This window comes from Lissotriton helveticus, chromosome 3_1, assembly GCF_964261635.1.
Source record: "Lissotriton helveticus chromosome 3_1, aLisHel1.1, whole genome shotgun sequence".
NCBI lineage: Eukaryota > Metazoa > Chordata > Amphibia > Caudata > Salamandridae > Lissotriton > Lissotriton helveticus.
Genome location: NC_136061.1, coordinates 237,717,359 through 237,735,093, shown reverse-complemented (window position 1 = coordinate 237,735,093; position 17,735 = coordinate 237,717,359). Strand labels below are relative to the sequence as shown.

At 38.6% G+C, this 17,735-nt stretch overlaps 1 protein-coding gene across 2 annotated transcripts in view; it reads left to right on the top strand.

Moving 5' to 3' along the window:
• The window catches only part of RABEP1 (rabaptin, RAB GTPase binding effector protein 1), a 919,122-nt gene that overhangs the window by 243,053 nt on the left and 658,334 nt on the right, over positions 1-17,735 (top strand). For both annotated transcript variants that reach the window (XM_078679701.1, XM_078679700.1), the window contains exon 3: positions 15,839-16,042. In XM_078679701.1, the coding sequence (XP_078535827.1) occupies positions 15,839-16,042 (204 nt within the window). The remainder of the gene's footprint in view (positions 1-15,838; positions 16,043-17,735) is intronic.

Sequence of the window (17,735 nt, the reverse complement as noted above, 5' to 3'; positions counted from 1 at the left end):
AGCAAATAAAGCAACAAAACAGACTTGTGCAACATTTAAAACGAAAGACAAAACATGAGCACATATAAATAAGCACATGCCATTATTTAAACAGCCACATTTAATTCTGACATCACGATAGACACTGATTATTTTATTATTTCTCACATGCAAGCACTTTGCACATAATGCACATGTATGAGCACATATATTAGTTTCCCACGTATGTTGATCTGCAAGTTTATACTAGGTTGGTTAGTATTCTTCACTGCACACATTATTAATATTATTATTGATTATGGAAGTTTAACTTTGCGAGCTGAAATAAATATATTTCTAAATCTCGCTCCATCAACTCCCTCATCTGGTGATTTTTAAAATCACCAAACCACACACAAAATTTAACAAAATTTTATCCCATAGATGAACATGTTTGGTTTTCACTGTGTTAGTATTTCTAAAGACTTCTCATCAGTTTGTCTGCTAATCTCATATTGAGTTCTACGAAACTCTTCCAGTTCTATCTCTTTTTCTTGTTCCTTTCTGATCTTGTATATTCTCTTCTTTTCCCTCAGATATTTCCTTCTCTTGTGTAACATGCAACTGATCTTCAACAACAGTATCACTAAAACTATAACTAATAAAGGTGTTAGTACTTTGCCAAGAATTGAACCACCAATCTCTTGAAACCAGGTTTTGATTGCTTGAAATCTTTTGGACAGACATTCTGAAAAATCATCCTCTTCTAAGGGAACAATATCTGAATGCATCTCAGTGATATTTTTAATATACATCTCAATACCCTGACTCTCATCTGGGATATAAGTACAGCAGTGCTGGACATGTAAAATGCCACAGATGCCTCCCTCTTTTGCTAGCAGAATGTCCAACGCAAGATGATTCTGCATTACCATAGTCCGAATTGCAATAAGCTCCGTATCCACTAATTGGAAACCACTAGCTGTGTCAGTTGACAATCTGTCAACAATTGTGGACAATTTTCTGATTCTTCCTGCATTCAGGGTTATACCCACTAAAGGTATCACTGCTTCAAAGATGTCTCCCAAAATTTCTGAGAAACTTTCTCTTTTGTATCTGTTCAAATGTTTGCTGATTTCAAATGAACCTTCTGCATTTCTGTCAACATGAAATATTTTTGGAAAAACGAATCCTACAAAACATGTCCCATACCAGGGAGCAGGGAGGTTGTAATAAGCTTTATCTCCACAAACAAAATAGATCCCAGGAAAAATTGGGTCTTTGCCACCTTTGAATCCCCAACCCCCCATGATTTGATAATTGTCCTCACAATGACTCGCACCCACAAAATAGTTGTCAAATAAAGTATTGTCTCTCCTAATGCAAAATTTACCACTAATTGATTTATCTATGTGAATAGCAGCATTTTCAAAGGATTTGCCATTAAGTTTTTCGTCTTCTTTCTGCCAGAACTTGGATTTGGTCTGTTTAAGCATTTCATTTCTTTTATAAATCGCTCTTCTCTCCTCAACTAAATTTAGGAAAGACTTTTCCTCATTTCTCAATTTACATGTCAAATTATTTCTAAAAGCGTACTCATAGGTAAGTTCATTCGTCACGATAAAGAATTCCCTCATCTGTTTGGCTTGCTTGTGTTTATTCAAGCTTTTCTCAATTTTTAGGTTTGCAAAAATCTCATCATAGTTAGAATAGTAATATTCTAAACGACCAGTTTGATAAAACAGACTAGCTATCACACTGCAGGTTATGCCATAAGTAAGAGGAAGCATATTATAGGTAACCCCCTCTGAAACAGAAGCAGGCAATTTCACACAAATGTAGCAGTCTTTGACTTCCATGACCTTTACATATTCAGCCAGGGGTCTTGAAAAAGTATTGCTAGGAAAATCACCAACAGATCTATCCTGATGAATCTCAGGATTATGATCAATAACTCTGTTAGTTCTGTCTGTTGCACTATGTTTGTCTTGTTTAACATAAGCTTTGCTTGTCATGTTGACTTTGTACATTTCTTTATCTATTCCAAAAGGGAAAATGACAGCTAGAACTAACCAAAGCAAGATTATTAGGACCACACAAATCAAAGACATTTTACAGCATCTCTTGAAGATGGAACATCTTGAACTATTATTTACAAAAATGTAAGGCATTTTCACCAAGTTTGCAAAGAAAACAAAACCAAAAATTTAAAAATGTCTAAATTTTCTAAAATTCTAACACCCCCCTTTTTAATTATTATTATTTTTTTTTTTTTTAGACCCTCAACCTTCTAACAGTTTTTCTTCGACCTTGCGTCACAATTGTTTTTCAAATAACACAATTTTTTCGACCTTGTGTCACCTAACACAATTTCTTCAACCTTATGCCAAAAACGGAAACCCTACATTTAAATAGAAAATACTTCAATCGTTGTCACTATTGTCATCTATTTCTTCTTGACTGCTACTATTTATCTCCACTACAGGTGGAATAATGATATAAGTCCATTCAGGTGACTTATATTTCTGGTTTGGTTTTACAATTCTCTTTGCCCTTCTATTAATGACCTCTATTTTCTTTCCTGGTTCAGTTTTCTTTTCAGGATCTTTTTGACTTGATATCTCATTGATCTGTTCTTTTGATCTGTGTACCAACTTGAATTTCAGGCCTCCATTTCATTTTCTCCTGGCCAATTATCACCTTTCCTTGGTAATTTCTTCTTTGGCTCAGTCACATTACACTCTGTTCTCCAAACTCTTTTTCTGAAATTTCTTATTTGAGAATCTTCATCACTCTCATCAGTTTCACTGTCAGAAATTTGAAGTCTAGATTCAGGTACTTCTTTACTCGGCAGCTTCACTCCGTTAGGAACATCATCCTTATAGCTGGTACTTGGTAATTAGTCTTCTTCTTCTTCTTCTTCGATTACCTTCAACTTCCCAGTTTCAGAATTTCTGTTCCTGCTTTCAGAGCTTCTTTTCTGCTTTTCAATACTCTCCTGAACTTGATCCACAACTTGATTAGACTCTTCTTCCGCTTCTTTTTCTAGCAGATCTTCATCAGAGTCTAATGTCACAATCTCCAAATCTTTTTCATTCAAGACTTGTTTTCCATTCAAACTTTCCAGATGTCGACCTTCCTGTCGATCTTCAGGATCTGGATTTCTTTCAGGTTCTTCTTCAGAATCTGAATCAGCTGTCGTGTCACTCTCTCTTCATCCGAATTTTCAGGTGTAGGTACACGAATGGTATGACTTATGTATCCACCTCTTCAAACCTTTGCACTTCACTGCATTTGTTGTGACTAGAATAACCTGTCTTGCTTTCTGCCACCTGGGTACTAGACAGTTTCTTCTTCGATGTACTTTTGTTCTGACCCAGTCACCTGGTAACAGATCATGTGCTTGCTCTTTTTCTCTTGTTTGTACTTCAGCTCCCACCTGATTAGACACAGAAGCCACGACATCAGACCATTTCCTGCAATACTCCAAAATGACGCTATCATTAATAGTCATCAATTTTCCTACAGGAATAAAAGCTTGTCTCATGACTCTGCCCATGACAATGTCATGTTATGTTATGTTATGTTAAAATCAATTTGTAGAGCGCTCGTACGCCCATGGGCTTCATGGCGCTATAGGAAAGGTGAAGAATCCGTCTAACATAACACTGAGCTGACAATAGCTAATGGTAGGCTTGGGCGAACAACCAGGTCTTTAATCCCTTACGAAAGGTGAGTAAATCCTCACTCTGCCTAATCGATAAGGGAATGGAGTTCCAAAGTGAGGCTGCTAGATGGCGAAAACAGCAGCCTCCCTGTCGCTTCCTTTTGAAGCGAGACACCTCCAGTAGGGATTTTTGCGCAGAGCGCAAGTTTCTGGTGGGTATATATTTAGAGATCAGGCAACGAATAAAGGCAGGGCCTTTATCTTGTATGGCCTTGAAGGTGATACACCCTGCTTTAAAGGCTATGCGCTGGGAGATCGGAAGCCAGTGTAGCTTTTCTAGTCCAGGTTTAATAGAAGACCATTTTGGCTGTTGTAGGATGAGTCTCGCCGCCTGATTCTGGACAAGTTGAAGTCTCTTCGACAGGCCCACTGGAAGTCCCAAATAGACGCTGTTGGAATAGTCCAGGCGGGACATAACCAGAGCAATAGTAACCTGGATTAAGGCAGACTGGGTGAAAAGATGAGCAATCTTTTTTATTTTCCTCATTTGGAAAAAACTTGCTGAGACCACAGCGCCCACCTGGGTTTTTAAGGACAGGTCCGAGTGGAGCGTGATGCCTAAGCTCTTTACAGCAATGGACCTTACGGGAGGGATGCCCAGGTCTACTGGCCAGAAGTTATCACTCCAGCTGGATAAACTGTTCCCGGGCAAAAGTAGTTCTGTTTTGCCCGGGTTGAGTTTTAGATGATTTTCGTTCATCCAGCATTGGATGTGTTTCATAGTGTTCTGAAATTCGGACACAGCATCAGGGATGTTCAGATGAAATATTAGCTGTAAATCATGTGGACTTAAACCTGTCTTTTTATCAGGTGTACTTCTCAGAGTGATCAGAACAAGTGGAAGGGCATCTGTCCACTTCATACCTGTAGCTAGACACATTTTTCCAATTCTGTTCTTTATAGTACCATTCACTTGCTCCACAACACCTGAAGCTTCTGGTCTATATGCACAATGGAGCTTCTGTTCTATGTTTAAAGCTTCACAAACCAGTTTTATCAATCTGTTTTCAAAATGCCTTCCGCAATCACTTTCCACAGTCACCGGGAAACCGTACCTTGGTATAATCTCCCTTAAAAGCAATTTTGCGACAGTGATTGAATCATTATGACGTGTGGGAAATGCTTCAACCCATCTTGAAAACAGACAAATTATTACAAGAACATATCGCAGCTTATTATGAGGTGGCATTTCAATGAAATCCATTTGTAGCCTGGTAAAAGGACCACCCTCCAGTCCTATGGTTCCCATGCTCACAACTGTTTTTCTGTTGGGGTTCAATTGTTGGCAAACCAAACACCGTTGACAGAGAGATTCTGCAATAATTCTGAACTTTGGATTAAACCAAGTCTCTCTGAAAAGTCTGATCATAGAATCTCTTCCAATATGTGCCTGACCATGATACATCCTAGCCATATCAGCAATCATGCTATTTGGTAAAACTGTTCTGCCATCTTTGTAAGTCCAAACTCCACCCTCATCTCGCTGATTACATTCTGCTTTCAACCATGTATTTTTCTCCTCCTCATTTGCTTCATCCTGTAAATCTTTAATTCCCTGCCATGTTTCAACTACTGATGTTAGCATAAGTGAATTCAAAATATGTTCATCATTCTTTTCCCGATTAATTGCAAAATTGTTTCTCGCACAATATTTTGCCATCTCGTCTGCGTAGGCATTTCCTTTTGTAATGAAATCCTCACCTTTCTTGTGTGCTGAACATTTTACGACAGCAATCTTTTCTGGTAATTGAATGCCATCAATTAATCTTTTAATCAAATTTGCATTTCTGATGGGAGTACCTGCAGAAGTTAAATAACCTCTTTGGGACCAAAGCTGTCCATGATCATGCACAACTCCATATCCATACTGGCTGTCAGTTATTATGGTGATTTTCAAATTTATTGCATTTTCACAAGCACGAATCAAAGCAATCAGTTCTGCTACTTGAGCTGAACGAACCCCTTCGAGACATGATGCTTCAATCACCGTAGCAACTGTACAGACAGAATATGCTGCTCTCAGAAAACCTTCTTCTGTTCTTAAACAAGAACCATCAACAAAGTAGACAAAATCTGATTCAGGCAAAGGAACATCTTTAATGTCCTGCCTAGGCTTCGTGCAGTATTCCAAGACATCTAAGCACTCATGGTCGATGTCATTTTCATTTCTGATTTCAGTTTCTGTACCATCAGGCAATAATGTAGAAGGATTTAAATTTACACATCTAGCTATTGAGACATTCTCTGATCCCAGAATAATCTTTTCGTATTTGGTAAGCCTGTTACTTGTTAAGTGTTGCGTTTTACTTCTGGTAAGCAGAATTTCAACTGAATGAGGTACATAAACTTTTACAGGAAATCCCATGATGATTCCCTCACTTTGCTCAAGACTCACACTGGTTGCAGCTACTGCTTTTAAGCAGCCTGGTAATGCTTTTGCAACAGGATCAAGTACTGCTGAAAAGTATGCAATTGGCTTTCTCAGTTTTCCATGTCTCTGAATTAACACAGACAATGCACATCCTTCCCTTTCACTGCAATACAGCTCAAAATTCTTGTCGTAATCTGGCATGCCTAAAGCAGGAGCTTCACACCAGCTTCTTTTTAGCTTCTCAAAAGCTCCCATTTCAATTTCTGTGAGAACAATTGGATCTTTTATATCTGATTTTGTCAGTCTCTGCAGTGGTTTTGCAATTACTGAAAATCCACTAATCCATTGACGACAATAGCCAACCATTCCTAAAAACATTCTGACCCGTCTCTGTGTTTTTGGAGGTTGCATTCCCTGAATCATTTTGATTCTTTCAATTGTCACTTGTCTGCAATTCTGTGACCAATGTATTTTACCTCTTGTTTGCAAAACTGTAATTTTGCAGGTGACACTTTATGTCCCTCATCTGCCAAGTGATTCAAGAGTGTAATTGTATCTGTAACACAATTATCTCGTGTTTTTGCTGCAACGAGTAAATCATCAATATATTGGACAAATGTTGATTTTTCCTGACAAATTTAAATTCTCCAAAGATTTCTTTAACAACTGATTAAAGATAGATGGACTCTCTGTATACCCCTGAGGAATACGACACCATGCTAGAGTGCGACCTTGGAACCTGAACGCAAAGATTTGCTGACTGTCTCGATGCAATGGAACAGTAAAGAACGCATTGCAAAGGTCAATGACAGTATACCATTCTGCATCATGCGGAATTTGGTAAAGAATCCTGCTGGATTTGGAACAACTGGACAACATGGAACAACTATCTGGTTAACCCTTCTCAGATCTTGAACTATTCTGTACGTTCCATTTGGCTTTTTGATCCCCATAATCGGTGAATTACAAGGACTGCTTTCAATTTCCTTTAGAACACCTTGTTTTATGAATTTTTCAATTACAGGAATGGCACCTTCAATTGTTTCTGCTTTCATTTTGTACTGAGGAATGTTTGGAAATTCAATTCCTTGTTTCACTGTTATTTTGACAGGATCAACATGTCTCATCAAGCCCATCTCATTTCCTGTCAAATCCCAAATTTCAGTTTTGACTGTCTTTTTCAATTCTTCTGCAAGATTATCTTTGTCAAATATAGGAAACAATTTACTTTCCTCGGCTTCGACCATCAACATTGTTAATTTGTAAAGCCCATCTTCCTCAAAAGTTTGTAGCTCAATACCCTCCGGTGAGCAATATATTTTGCAGTTCATCTTGCATAGGATGTCTCTTCCTAGCAAGTTTACAGGACTGCTGTTGCAAACTACAAATCTGTGTTTGTCCTTGAATTTGCCAATTTCTACTTTTACAGGCTCTGTCAAATCTGTTTTAATTTGCTGATTAGCTACGCCAACTACTTGGATAGTGTCACCAGAGAGAGGCAGGTTTTCAATTTCCACTGATCTAACAGTAGAACGGGTAGCACCAGTGTCCACAAGAAAAGTGATTTCTACATCATTCACTTTACCATTTACAAATGGACCAGACAGGTCAACCTCAAGAGTGGCTCCAAGTACACACTCTTCCTCCTCTCTCAGGCACCGTCATAAGTAATCCTCTGAATCACTTTCTCCATTTTCTGTCATCAAAAAACTGTCCAGAAACATTTGGCACATTCACTCTTTTTGGTCTGGTTACCTGATCACCTCCGCTGAATCCTGTTTCCGAATTATACCTTTGACCACCTCCACAGTTAGGAAGAGGAGGCTGTGGAATTTGACTCTGCTGATTTGCTAACTGTCGCTGTAGCTGTTGCTGCAGATTCAACTCATTTAGTTGTCTCTGTAGCTGTTGCTGTAGATTTACATCATTCTGCATCTGTGGATTTAATGATGTATTTTTTAAATTTCTGGGCGGATTTTTACACTCTCGCTTCCAGTGTCCAATTTCGCCACAATTAAAACAAGGCAATTTCTGTTTCAGCTCCTCAACATTAACATTAAATTTTGGCTTATTAAAATTACCTTTAAATTTTCCTTGACCCTGATTCTGATTAAAATATACATTTTTATTCTCCAAATTTGCAATCTGCTATTCAGCTACCTTCACCTGTGCCCACATTGCCTTCTCCTTTAATTTCTTTTGTCTGGCATCAATTTCATCACTGCAGTATTTTGCCTTTCTCAATATGTCGTCAACTGAGAGTGATTGCCAACCAACAATATTATTTCTAATCATCTCACCAATTTCAGGTCTAAGACCATAAACGAATCTGTAAATAAAGTGACTCGTCCTTTTCTTTTAATTTTTCATAGCCACTATACTGTTTGAAAACCAACAGTAATCTTTCATAAAAATGAATGAACAGATTCTTTTGGCTCTTGATTTGTTCTGTCAATTTTAACCCAATCAACTTCTTTCGGAGGAATCTTTCCTTTCTACCAGTAAATTACTTTGTCATATAATTCCATGACTTCTGATGATGGAGCACCTGTCGCTGCATCTCGAGTTGGTTCTACTTTTGGCCAACTTACAGCAATTTTACATTCTGTCCATAGATCTGATGGGACAACAATGTCAAAGAATCCATCAAGATCGATCCACAGAACTTTTGACACTTTAATGAACCTTTCCACCTGTCGATACCATTCCACAGGCTTTTCTCTCAGTCGAGGGAAATCATTTGTAAACAACAAAATGTCTTGTCTAGACCAGGGAACATGAACATAACCACCACCTGCAATTTCTCTCATTGGATATTGATTAGTCATCTTTTCTCTTTTTTCTTCTTCCTTCTTCTTGGTCCACTTCACTCTCCATTTACTCAAATCACCCAATTTTTTAATGTACACAATCAAATCTTTTATATGCATAATTCTTCCCATTGTATTGAAGTTATCGATATCTTTTTCAGTGAATTCCAATCTGTAATGTTTTCCCAAATTCTTTTGTCTGCTCAAATCAATTTCTAATTCTGCAGCCAATTCTTCTAATTGTTCATATTTGTTTTTCGTTTTCCACTATACACTTTTACAAATGAACAACAATTCATCATCTTGATTATGCTTCAAACTGTCAGGACTAATTGTACCAATAATCAATTCCTCCAAATCTGCTTTTAGTCTAGCAACATCAAGCTTTGAGGATAAAGCAGATTTATCAACACTCTTTTCTGGAGATTCAATGTCTGATTCTGCACCCATTGGTATTCTGCATGATGAATTTGGATTAAAAGTTAAATCAGGCATCTTTGTTTTTTCTCGATGTATTTCAGATAATTCTGAGTAAAATTTTCAGCCACCTTTTGAATTTCTGCATTTAATGGAATTGTTAAACTTGGTTGTTTAATTTCTCCTTGATCAAAGATAGGCTGAACAGAACCGATAGTTACTGGAACTGTTAATGCTTCCATGCCTTTAGTTAATTGTCGAATTAATTCTTCCTTTGATCGTAAATATTCTGAAGTATTTGGAGCTTCCTCATCTACACCAGCATCCATTAAACTTCTGGATGGAATCTCATTTCTTGAAACTGGAGTTTCAGGAAATATTCGACTTTCACCAAATACACTTGAATTATTTCTCATCTCTAATCTTACAGGAGTTTTAAAAGAATCAGAATTATTCGGATATAATTTGGGTGTTTCTTAATTTAATGGAGGTGCACTTGGTGTGGTTCCTGTAGAAACCATCGGAGTAGACCATGAACAAGCTGGTTTTAAGGGAGTCTGTTTTTTATTTGTCATGTAAATTTCTTCTAAAACTGGATCTTCTAAATCACTTTCTTCAATATTATTTTTCTTTTGAGTATTCTTTTTACCTGGTATTTCAGTAATCATTTCTCTCACTGGATATAGACCATCACACATGTCTGCCTGTCTCCATCGACGCATTCTATCTTCATGAGTTTCTCGTTTAAAATGTGATGATTTTGGAGGTCTTTTTATACCACTGCTTTCTCGTTGTAATTCAAACATCTCATCCTCCCATTCAACTAAAGCTTCAAATTGAGTAGGTCTAGGTCTCGGCACAAGAGCCATCATCTTTTCTCTCAAATCTTTTAAAATTCTCATATTAAATGAGCCATCTTCCGGCCAAGCTAAAACACCGTCATTTTTGGTATAGTCCATCCATACATCAAACCAAAGGCAAGTATGATAACCATATTCACCTTCCATATAAGCTGCAGGTGTTTTGTACTTATGAAGTAACTTTCCACCTCGAGTCATAATTTTCTTATCAGGTGAAAGTATATTTTTTAATTTCTGAAGCAATGTAAGCTTCTTCTCCTCTTTTTTGTAATAATAACTCATGTTTTAATCAAATTCGTTTAATTTGGGATGATTGTAAATGTTTCCTAGTTGTTCAGCTAATTCAGCCAATCCGGGCGCGAAACACACCAACAAGCCAATCAGGTTAAGCTACGTCACCACCTTACTCAACCAATAGAATTGCTATTTTTTCAGAAGAGCCAATCAGCTAACAGCTCGTCAGAATCACGTGAACCAATCAGTGTGCTAGCTGTGACGTATGTTAACCAATCACAGCGCGAACCTGTGACGTACACAGCCGCTGCAGCTTCTCGTGTCTCACTCTTAGCGCTCACCCCTCCTTCACAAAAACTTTTTACAGCGCCATTTTAAGAAAACTTTTTCAATGAATTTCAATTAATGACAACATAAAGAACAAACCATTTGTCTGTTTCGCTAATAAAGTGACCGCCTTCACTATCATACAATTATTGTTTTGCGTGGAATAGACGACGCTATTCTCACAGAATATACATTCGTTGATAAAGTATGACTACTCTACCCCTCAATCAGGTAATAATGAACTTGTTTCGCTCTGAATGCACATAAAGTAGCAATTCAAAGTTTGACTCGAACAGAATTACAAAATCATTCACACACTTTCAATCGGAAAGTTTCCCTAACCACACATGCATGAAATCTTGGCAGGACTTTAACCAGCCATAGAAACCCACATTTGCCAGTAAGAATAGACGACGCTATCTTACCCTTCACTCAAGTTTAGATAAATTCTACTACTCTTTTCACAGTGAGTTTTAAACAGGCTCTTTGTCCCTATACTCAAATGCTACGATTTCATAGACAATCCTCACTATACAATTTACCTAGCACACCTAAAATCCCTAAATTTGTGTTGCACGCCCACAACACTAGTGATAACAATACCACTATTTTGAAACAGAACAAATGCACTGTGTAACTTCACTTCTCATTACACCACTCAAATGCCGCGGCAAGCTAGGAATTTTCAGACTGCTAGAAAAATCCTTTCGACTACATATAACAGTTTGAACAAACTTAACACATGTTAAACATCGATCCTATGTAATTACCATATAGCATAACGGTTACCATAGCAACCATATCCTCTGCTACCAAGGAAATTGATCCAGCGCCCTATAGGAAATATGTCATAGCTACACTACCCAACTCTACAAAATTCACTATTAATCATAAATCATTCACAAGGCCCATAGATTAATCATGACATATTTTGAGCAACTGAATCATGTGGCCTAATTAATAAATCTTATTCACAAACTATATATACATTTATATATAACTGTAGTATGCCGACTTTACCATAGTTTTATAATTTTTCATTTAATTAAGCCACACAGGCGATAAGATCAGCTGATGGTAACCAAGTTCTTTAAATGACAAGGCCAGCTTGTGTTTTCAAAAAACGTATTTATTAACTATTTATTCAAAGAAAAGTGCATTTTATTAGAATCTTTTTATTTAAGCAGCATGATTTAAGGAATTTACGAATTAGTTAAACAGTTTTCAAGCAAAATCAAATAGCATTTTTAAAGAAGGATAAACAGTTTTCCATCACCTAAACCCTATTTCCCTGTCTAAAACGCACTATACTTAAATTATTTTATAAAGTCTTTTAGCCCTGACAAATCTTACGTGCTCCAGAAGAAGTCCGCCAGCATGTCACGCCCATCTGGATTTGGAAAGCGAGAAGCGCCCTCCTTCCAAAGAGGTCAGTTTTTATACCTTTCCTAACTAACTAATCTAAGTAAAAGTATACTTTTCTCATTTGAGCTAAACGCTGATTGGCTGTCAAGTGACAGACCACATTAGATCAGCACATTTTCGAAGCCCAGTTCCGACTCTTTCTTAGTCTATTGTCCCTTATTCTCGTGTCACGTAGCTTCCTTCAGCTTGCAACATTTTAAAATACTGGTCCGTGACTTCCTTAGCTTGTCACTCTCTCTGCCGGTTCCTGACTTTGGTCAAGCCGACCAAGGCACGAAAAGTTCATTTATTCAATCAAGTTTGTATTTTTCTTACTTTTTCAAACACAGCAGAAACTTTCCACACTGGGCTCTTGCTTTCACTGAGCAGGATTTTGCCAACTGCACAATAAGACGTACTAGGCCTCAAGCCTCTTTCTTTGCAACTAGTATATAAACAAACACAAAAGAATAATTAATGCAAGAATTAGAAGTCATTCTGTTACCCACCCACCTTTGCTAATTTATTAACCCATTAATCTATATTACCTAGCAGAAGCAAATAAAGCAACAAAACAGACTTGTGCAACATTTAAAACGAAAGACAAAACATGAGCACATATAAATAAGCACATGCCATTATTTAAACAGCCACATTTAATTCTGACATCACGATAGACACTGATTATTTTATTATTTCTCACATGCAAGCACTTTGCACATAATGCACATGTATGAGCACATATATTAGTTTCCCACGTGTGTTGATCTGCAAGTTTATTCTAGGTTGGTTAGTATTCTTCACTGCACACATTATTATTATTGATTATGGAAGTTTAACTTTGCGAGCTGAAATAAATATATTTCTAAATCTCGCTCCATCAGTTTCATTAACAGTATTTATCAAGCGTTGAGAATAATTGCGGGGTCGCTGGGTGGTGTACTATTCCTCCTATGCAGGTTGCAACCCCAAATTCACCTCACACAATGGACGACTAATGGCTTTCAGTTTCTCCCATAGCCCCAGATATTAGTACCTGATAAAACACACATTGCATTAGACACAACAACTTGCACAAAATCAACTGCGGTCAACACAATATGCAAAAGCATTGGAGAAATGGTCAGTCAAGACAGACCACAACTTCAGATGCATGCTACATAAATATAGGTGAGACAACATAATTGAACAGATGAATCGTCCTATATGCTACACACACACACACACACACACACACACAGGCATGATACACACACAAAGCAAAAGATACATTCAAATGAAAACACCCAACTTCGTCTTTGCATGTAGATAACACCACCACAAAAAGATTATCATTCACAAAAACACATACAAATGTATTCTTGAATGCCTACACAAACATCTGTCAACACACACTTACACATTACATAGAATATTCACACACGATTTCCTTTGAATGCATACACAACAGATACACACACACTTTCAATGCACACATGCAGGGATGGGTTTTCAACACAACTCTACAGATATACTTGCATACACCCACGTCGTCACATACAAACACGTCCTAGCACAGTGTACACTGAGATAAACTGTTTCAGACACACACGCACACACACTGCAGGGGCTAAAGGTGGGAACAATGTTAATGGAATGAGTGAAGGGGATAGTGGTTAGAGTGGTGGGAGGTAGAGAAGGAAAAGCCGTCGGCGAGATTGGAAAAGAGGAATAAGGAATTGAAGGATGTCGGTAGCAAGGGAAGTAGAAGAGAGCGGGGGAAAGAGCGAAATTCCACCCAGTTGGTGACGAGAGGGCAGCAAACGCAGAGAAGCTGCAAGTGAGGGTGAGGGTGAGGCAGGCTCAACAAGTGAAGGAAGTGGGTGGGAGATCTAAAGACTGTTCAGGAGAACGAGGATGACTGAGGGGTACTAAGAGCGGGTGAGAAGAGGGTGAGAAAAATCAGGCAGTAGGAGAGAGATAATAAGAACAAGCTGTACATTAAAGCGGATCTTGCAAAGCATGATTTTTTTGTTTTATGGAATAAAAACAAAATAAGCAAAATGATTGGCCGATGGACTGTGCTATTTTGAAATTATATGCATGCTTTAAATGCACATGTGGAATATAAAATAACAGCCCAACAAACGCATCCGCTTTCTTTCTTCCTCCACGGACAAATCTGCTTGCTGTATGGACTAGCAGTAGCATACCAATCGTCCGAACTACGCATTCATCTTCCGTTGCTATTTTCTTGAGTCACTTCCAAGTAGGAGCATTCAAGTGCAGCCATACTGGTGGTGGTTTCGAGTCAGCTACACTTTTGAGAGGGTCTGGGTGTCAGCTCTCCTACGTGTACCAAGAAACCCACAGCTGCGTTTGTCCTCGGAGGGTGGGGGGAGGGCTCCTATCGCGAGGAGAGAAGGGGATAGCCAGAAATATAGAAGCAGCGACGGAAAGGAAAGATAAGGCGGCCGCTATCGCGACGAGGGAGGGGGATAGGCAGAAATATAGAAGCAACGACTGAAAGGAAAGATAAGGCGGCCGTAATATGAATGCCATCCAAAAAATGAAGCAATTTGTATGCACACGCGCGCACCGTGAAAGTGAAAGTACTTGGCGAAAGTGAAAGTGCATCGCGATCGCAATGCACTGAATGACCCCTGACAGGGGGAAAGACAGATGGCGGCTGTGCGCGTGACTGCTTGTGAGCGCGCAAGCTTGAGGCCACCAAAATGCCTGTGGTAGCACTTTGAAAACCCGCTTTCTAAATGTCTTTCAAAGCAGCACTGGCTCAGGCGAGACATAAAAAGAGGGGTGCTTTTTATTGGAAAGATTGGTGTAGGAGTAGCAAATGAATGTGAGAAAAAATGTTTTCCCCAAAAAAAAATCATTACAATAGACAACAAATGGATACAGAGTGTTTCATTTGAAAGATATTGCCAAATGTTTGGCAATGAAAACAAATAGTCTTAGATTGCCATCAGAGGCATTTTTTCCAATTTTTGAAGATGGAGAACAGCAGTTCCGCATTGAGAAATACAGAGCAGAGATGATAAGCTTGTAACTAGATGGAGTTATCGAACAACAGGAAGGTTCTCAAAAATGTTAGTCCAATTACTTGTAAAAGATGAGGTCTGTTTTCATACTCTTTCTCTAGATTCAGATAAGGAACTGTGGATACTGTTAGTGATTAGGCAAAGTAGTCTTCGATATGTTTGGAGGGTAACTGATTTTGCAAGAGAGAGTGCCCTATTTAATTATGAGATCAGTATCACGAGGAGGTAATGATGATAAGGAAAACTAATCCGGTTGAAGAAGAAAGGATTCCTGATAATTTAGACATGGCAGCATTTCAGCAGTTGTTTATTGCAGCTCAGTCACTTCAGAAGAGTTACTAACTTCAACAAGGAAGGGAGATTTGCACACAATATCAGTTTTAGCAGTTGTCAGGAAGGTAGCATATCTGAACTTACAGGACTTGTACCCTTGAAATCTAGGATGCAAAATTGTATCAGTTGTATCAAACGCAATCAAAGCAGCAAAGAAAAAGAACTTCAATTGCTGCAACATCTTATACCAAGTTCTCTAGCTTGGTAACCGTTTACCATTATTTATTACATTGCTGCAAATTTATTGTGAAAAGTACAACTTAATTTTTTTAATTGATTAAAACTTAGCACTTTTTCTTTGGAAAAACATGTTTTCATTTGGTGGTGTATTTAATGAAAATGAAACATTTCTGTTTCAGAGGATTTAAAAAGGCAGAATGCAGCACTCGAAGCAGCACAATCTGAACTGGGGCAACTACGAAGCCAGTTGTTTGAAGCACAGGCTGAGATCGAAAACATTAAAGCCATAGCCACTGTGTCTGAAAACACAAAACAGGAAGCTATCGATCAGGTGAAAAACCAGTGGCAAGAGGAAGTGGCTTCCCTGCAAGCTATCATGAAGGGTAAGGCACAAGAATGAACTGTTGGGGTGGAAGTGAATGTCTGATGAAACAATCACTGACCCAATGTGTCTGCGTGTTTGGAGTATGACTTAATGTGTTTAGCCTAGTGCATGCATGCCCTAGGTGACACACCTTGGAATTTATATAAACTGTTTGACTCATTTTCCTCTACCATAGCTCTTATTTAATTTAATATGGTTGTGAACACTGTGACAAGTCCATTTTAAGGCACTTCTATTTCATTATGTGCCTCCTTTTGCAATCTTTTACTTCTTTCAATAGGAAATGTCAAGTTTTTTGATACACGCAGAAGTGTTTCTCTCATGTCTGCTTCCTACCTAGGCTACTGTTTTTTTTACAGGAGCATATTATCTACATGTGAATGCAGTGACACATTTATCAACTTATTTGTTTAGTCTAGATTTCTTGAGGCTTTAGTGTCTGGAAGCATTGTTTTTGTTGTATAAATGAGATCAAATTGATGATCAGATACCCTAAAAACCCTTTTATCTGACCATTGGTAAAAGGGGCTTTGTGCTAGGACAACCGCGACGGTTTGCGGTGACAACCAACCTTGATATCAGCTTTTCCTGGGAGTAGTGCAGAGAAGTGGCCTTCAGCCTTGCACTGATGATCATTATCAGGCAAAAGCTCTGTTAGAGAATGGATAAACAGGTATTTATTTTACACAAAGATGTGCTGTCCGCTCCATAGTAAACTCAATTTATAGGTGTGCTATTTATCGGGTCTGCTACAATTTAGCATAGTGCTTAGAAGTAGCGATAGCGTGTTCAGATGCCATACTTTGCTGACATTTATTTTCTCCTCTGTGGCGACATTCATATTTTATGTGCTAGATCTGGGTTTTAGAAATAAACGTGTTCCCCTGTTTCTTAGTGCTATTTTGAGTGTGTTCTGTACGAAAGATGGTTTTGATTTCCCCTGTGTCCTTGAACTGATTGTGGCAACAATATTCTTCCTACACAGTATTTTACAGTGAGTTGTGTACGGATCGCAGCCCAACTGGATTTCTAATTCGGGCGCATTGAGCCAAGTCCTTGCACCAGGAGAGTTAGAAATTTAACCCCTGAGACCCTGGAGGGTGAGGGGACTCCGGCTGTGATAACGTTGCAATCATACCATCACATCAATCGGGAAGAGTTCTCTTTTACTAAAGGGGGTACTTGACTCTCTCCATCCTCGGATGATTATTATAATTCATAAATACAGTGGGGCCGGGGTGGAAGAAGTGGCAGAGATGGCGCAGACACGTGAAGTAGACACGCGCTCTAGCGAGACAGCACATGGATAGGAAAACGGTGGTCAGGGAGCAACATGCACCTCCACGAAGCGGGGACGCTACTTTTCGAAATAAGCACAGCAAGTGGGGAAGGGAGTTCTGAAGGGACTGGAGGCGGGACGGACAGAATATAGGGCAAATGACCACATATTTGCTAGTGGTCGTTCAGGAGTGGGCATAAAATGAAATGGTTATTGTCAGTAGTACGCAAAGACACTGTTGGGGATGCTAGCCGCCGGGTACATGAAGCCACAACTCATAAGAACTATTAGAGATGTGTAGGGCAAATGTCGCTGCCTGACCAAATTGGGTTGTTGGCATTAAAGATGTGTGAACTGTTTGTCATTGGTGGTTTAAACCTCCAGGATTGTAAATGTGTACTCCGGTACGATT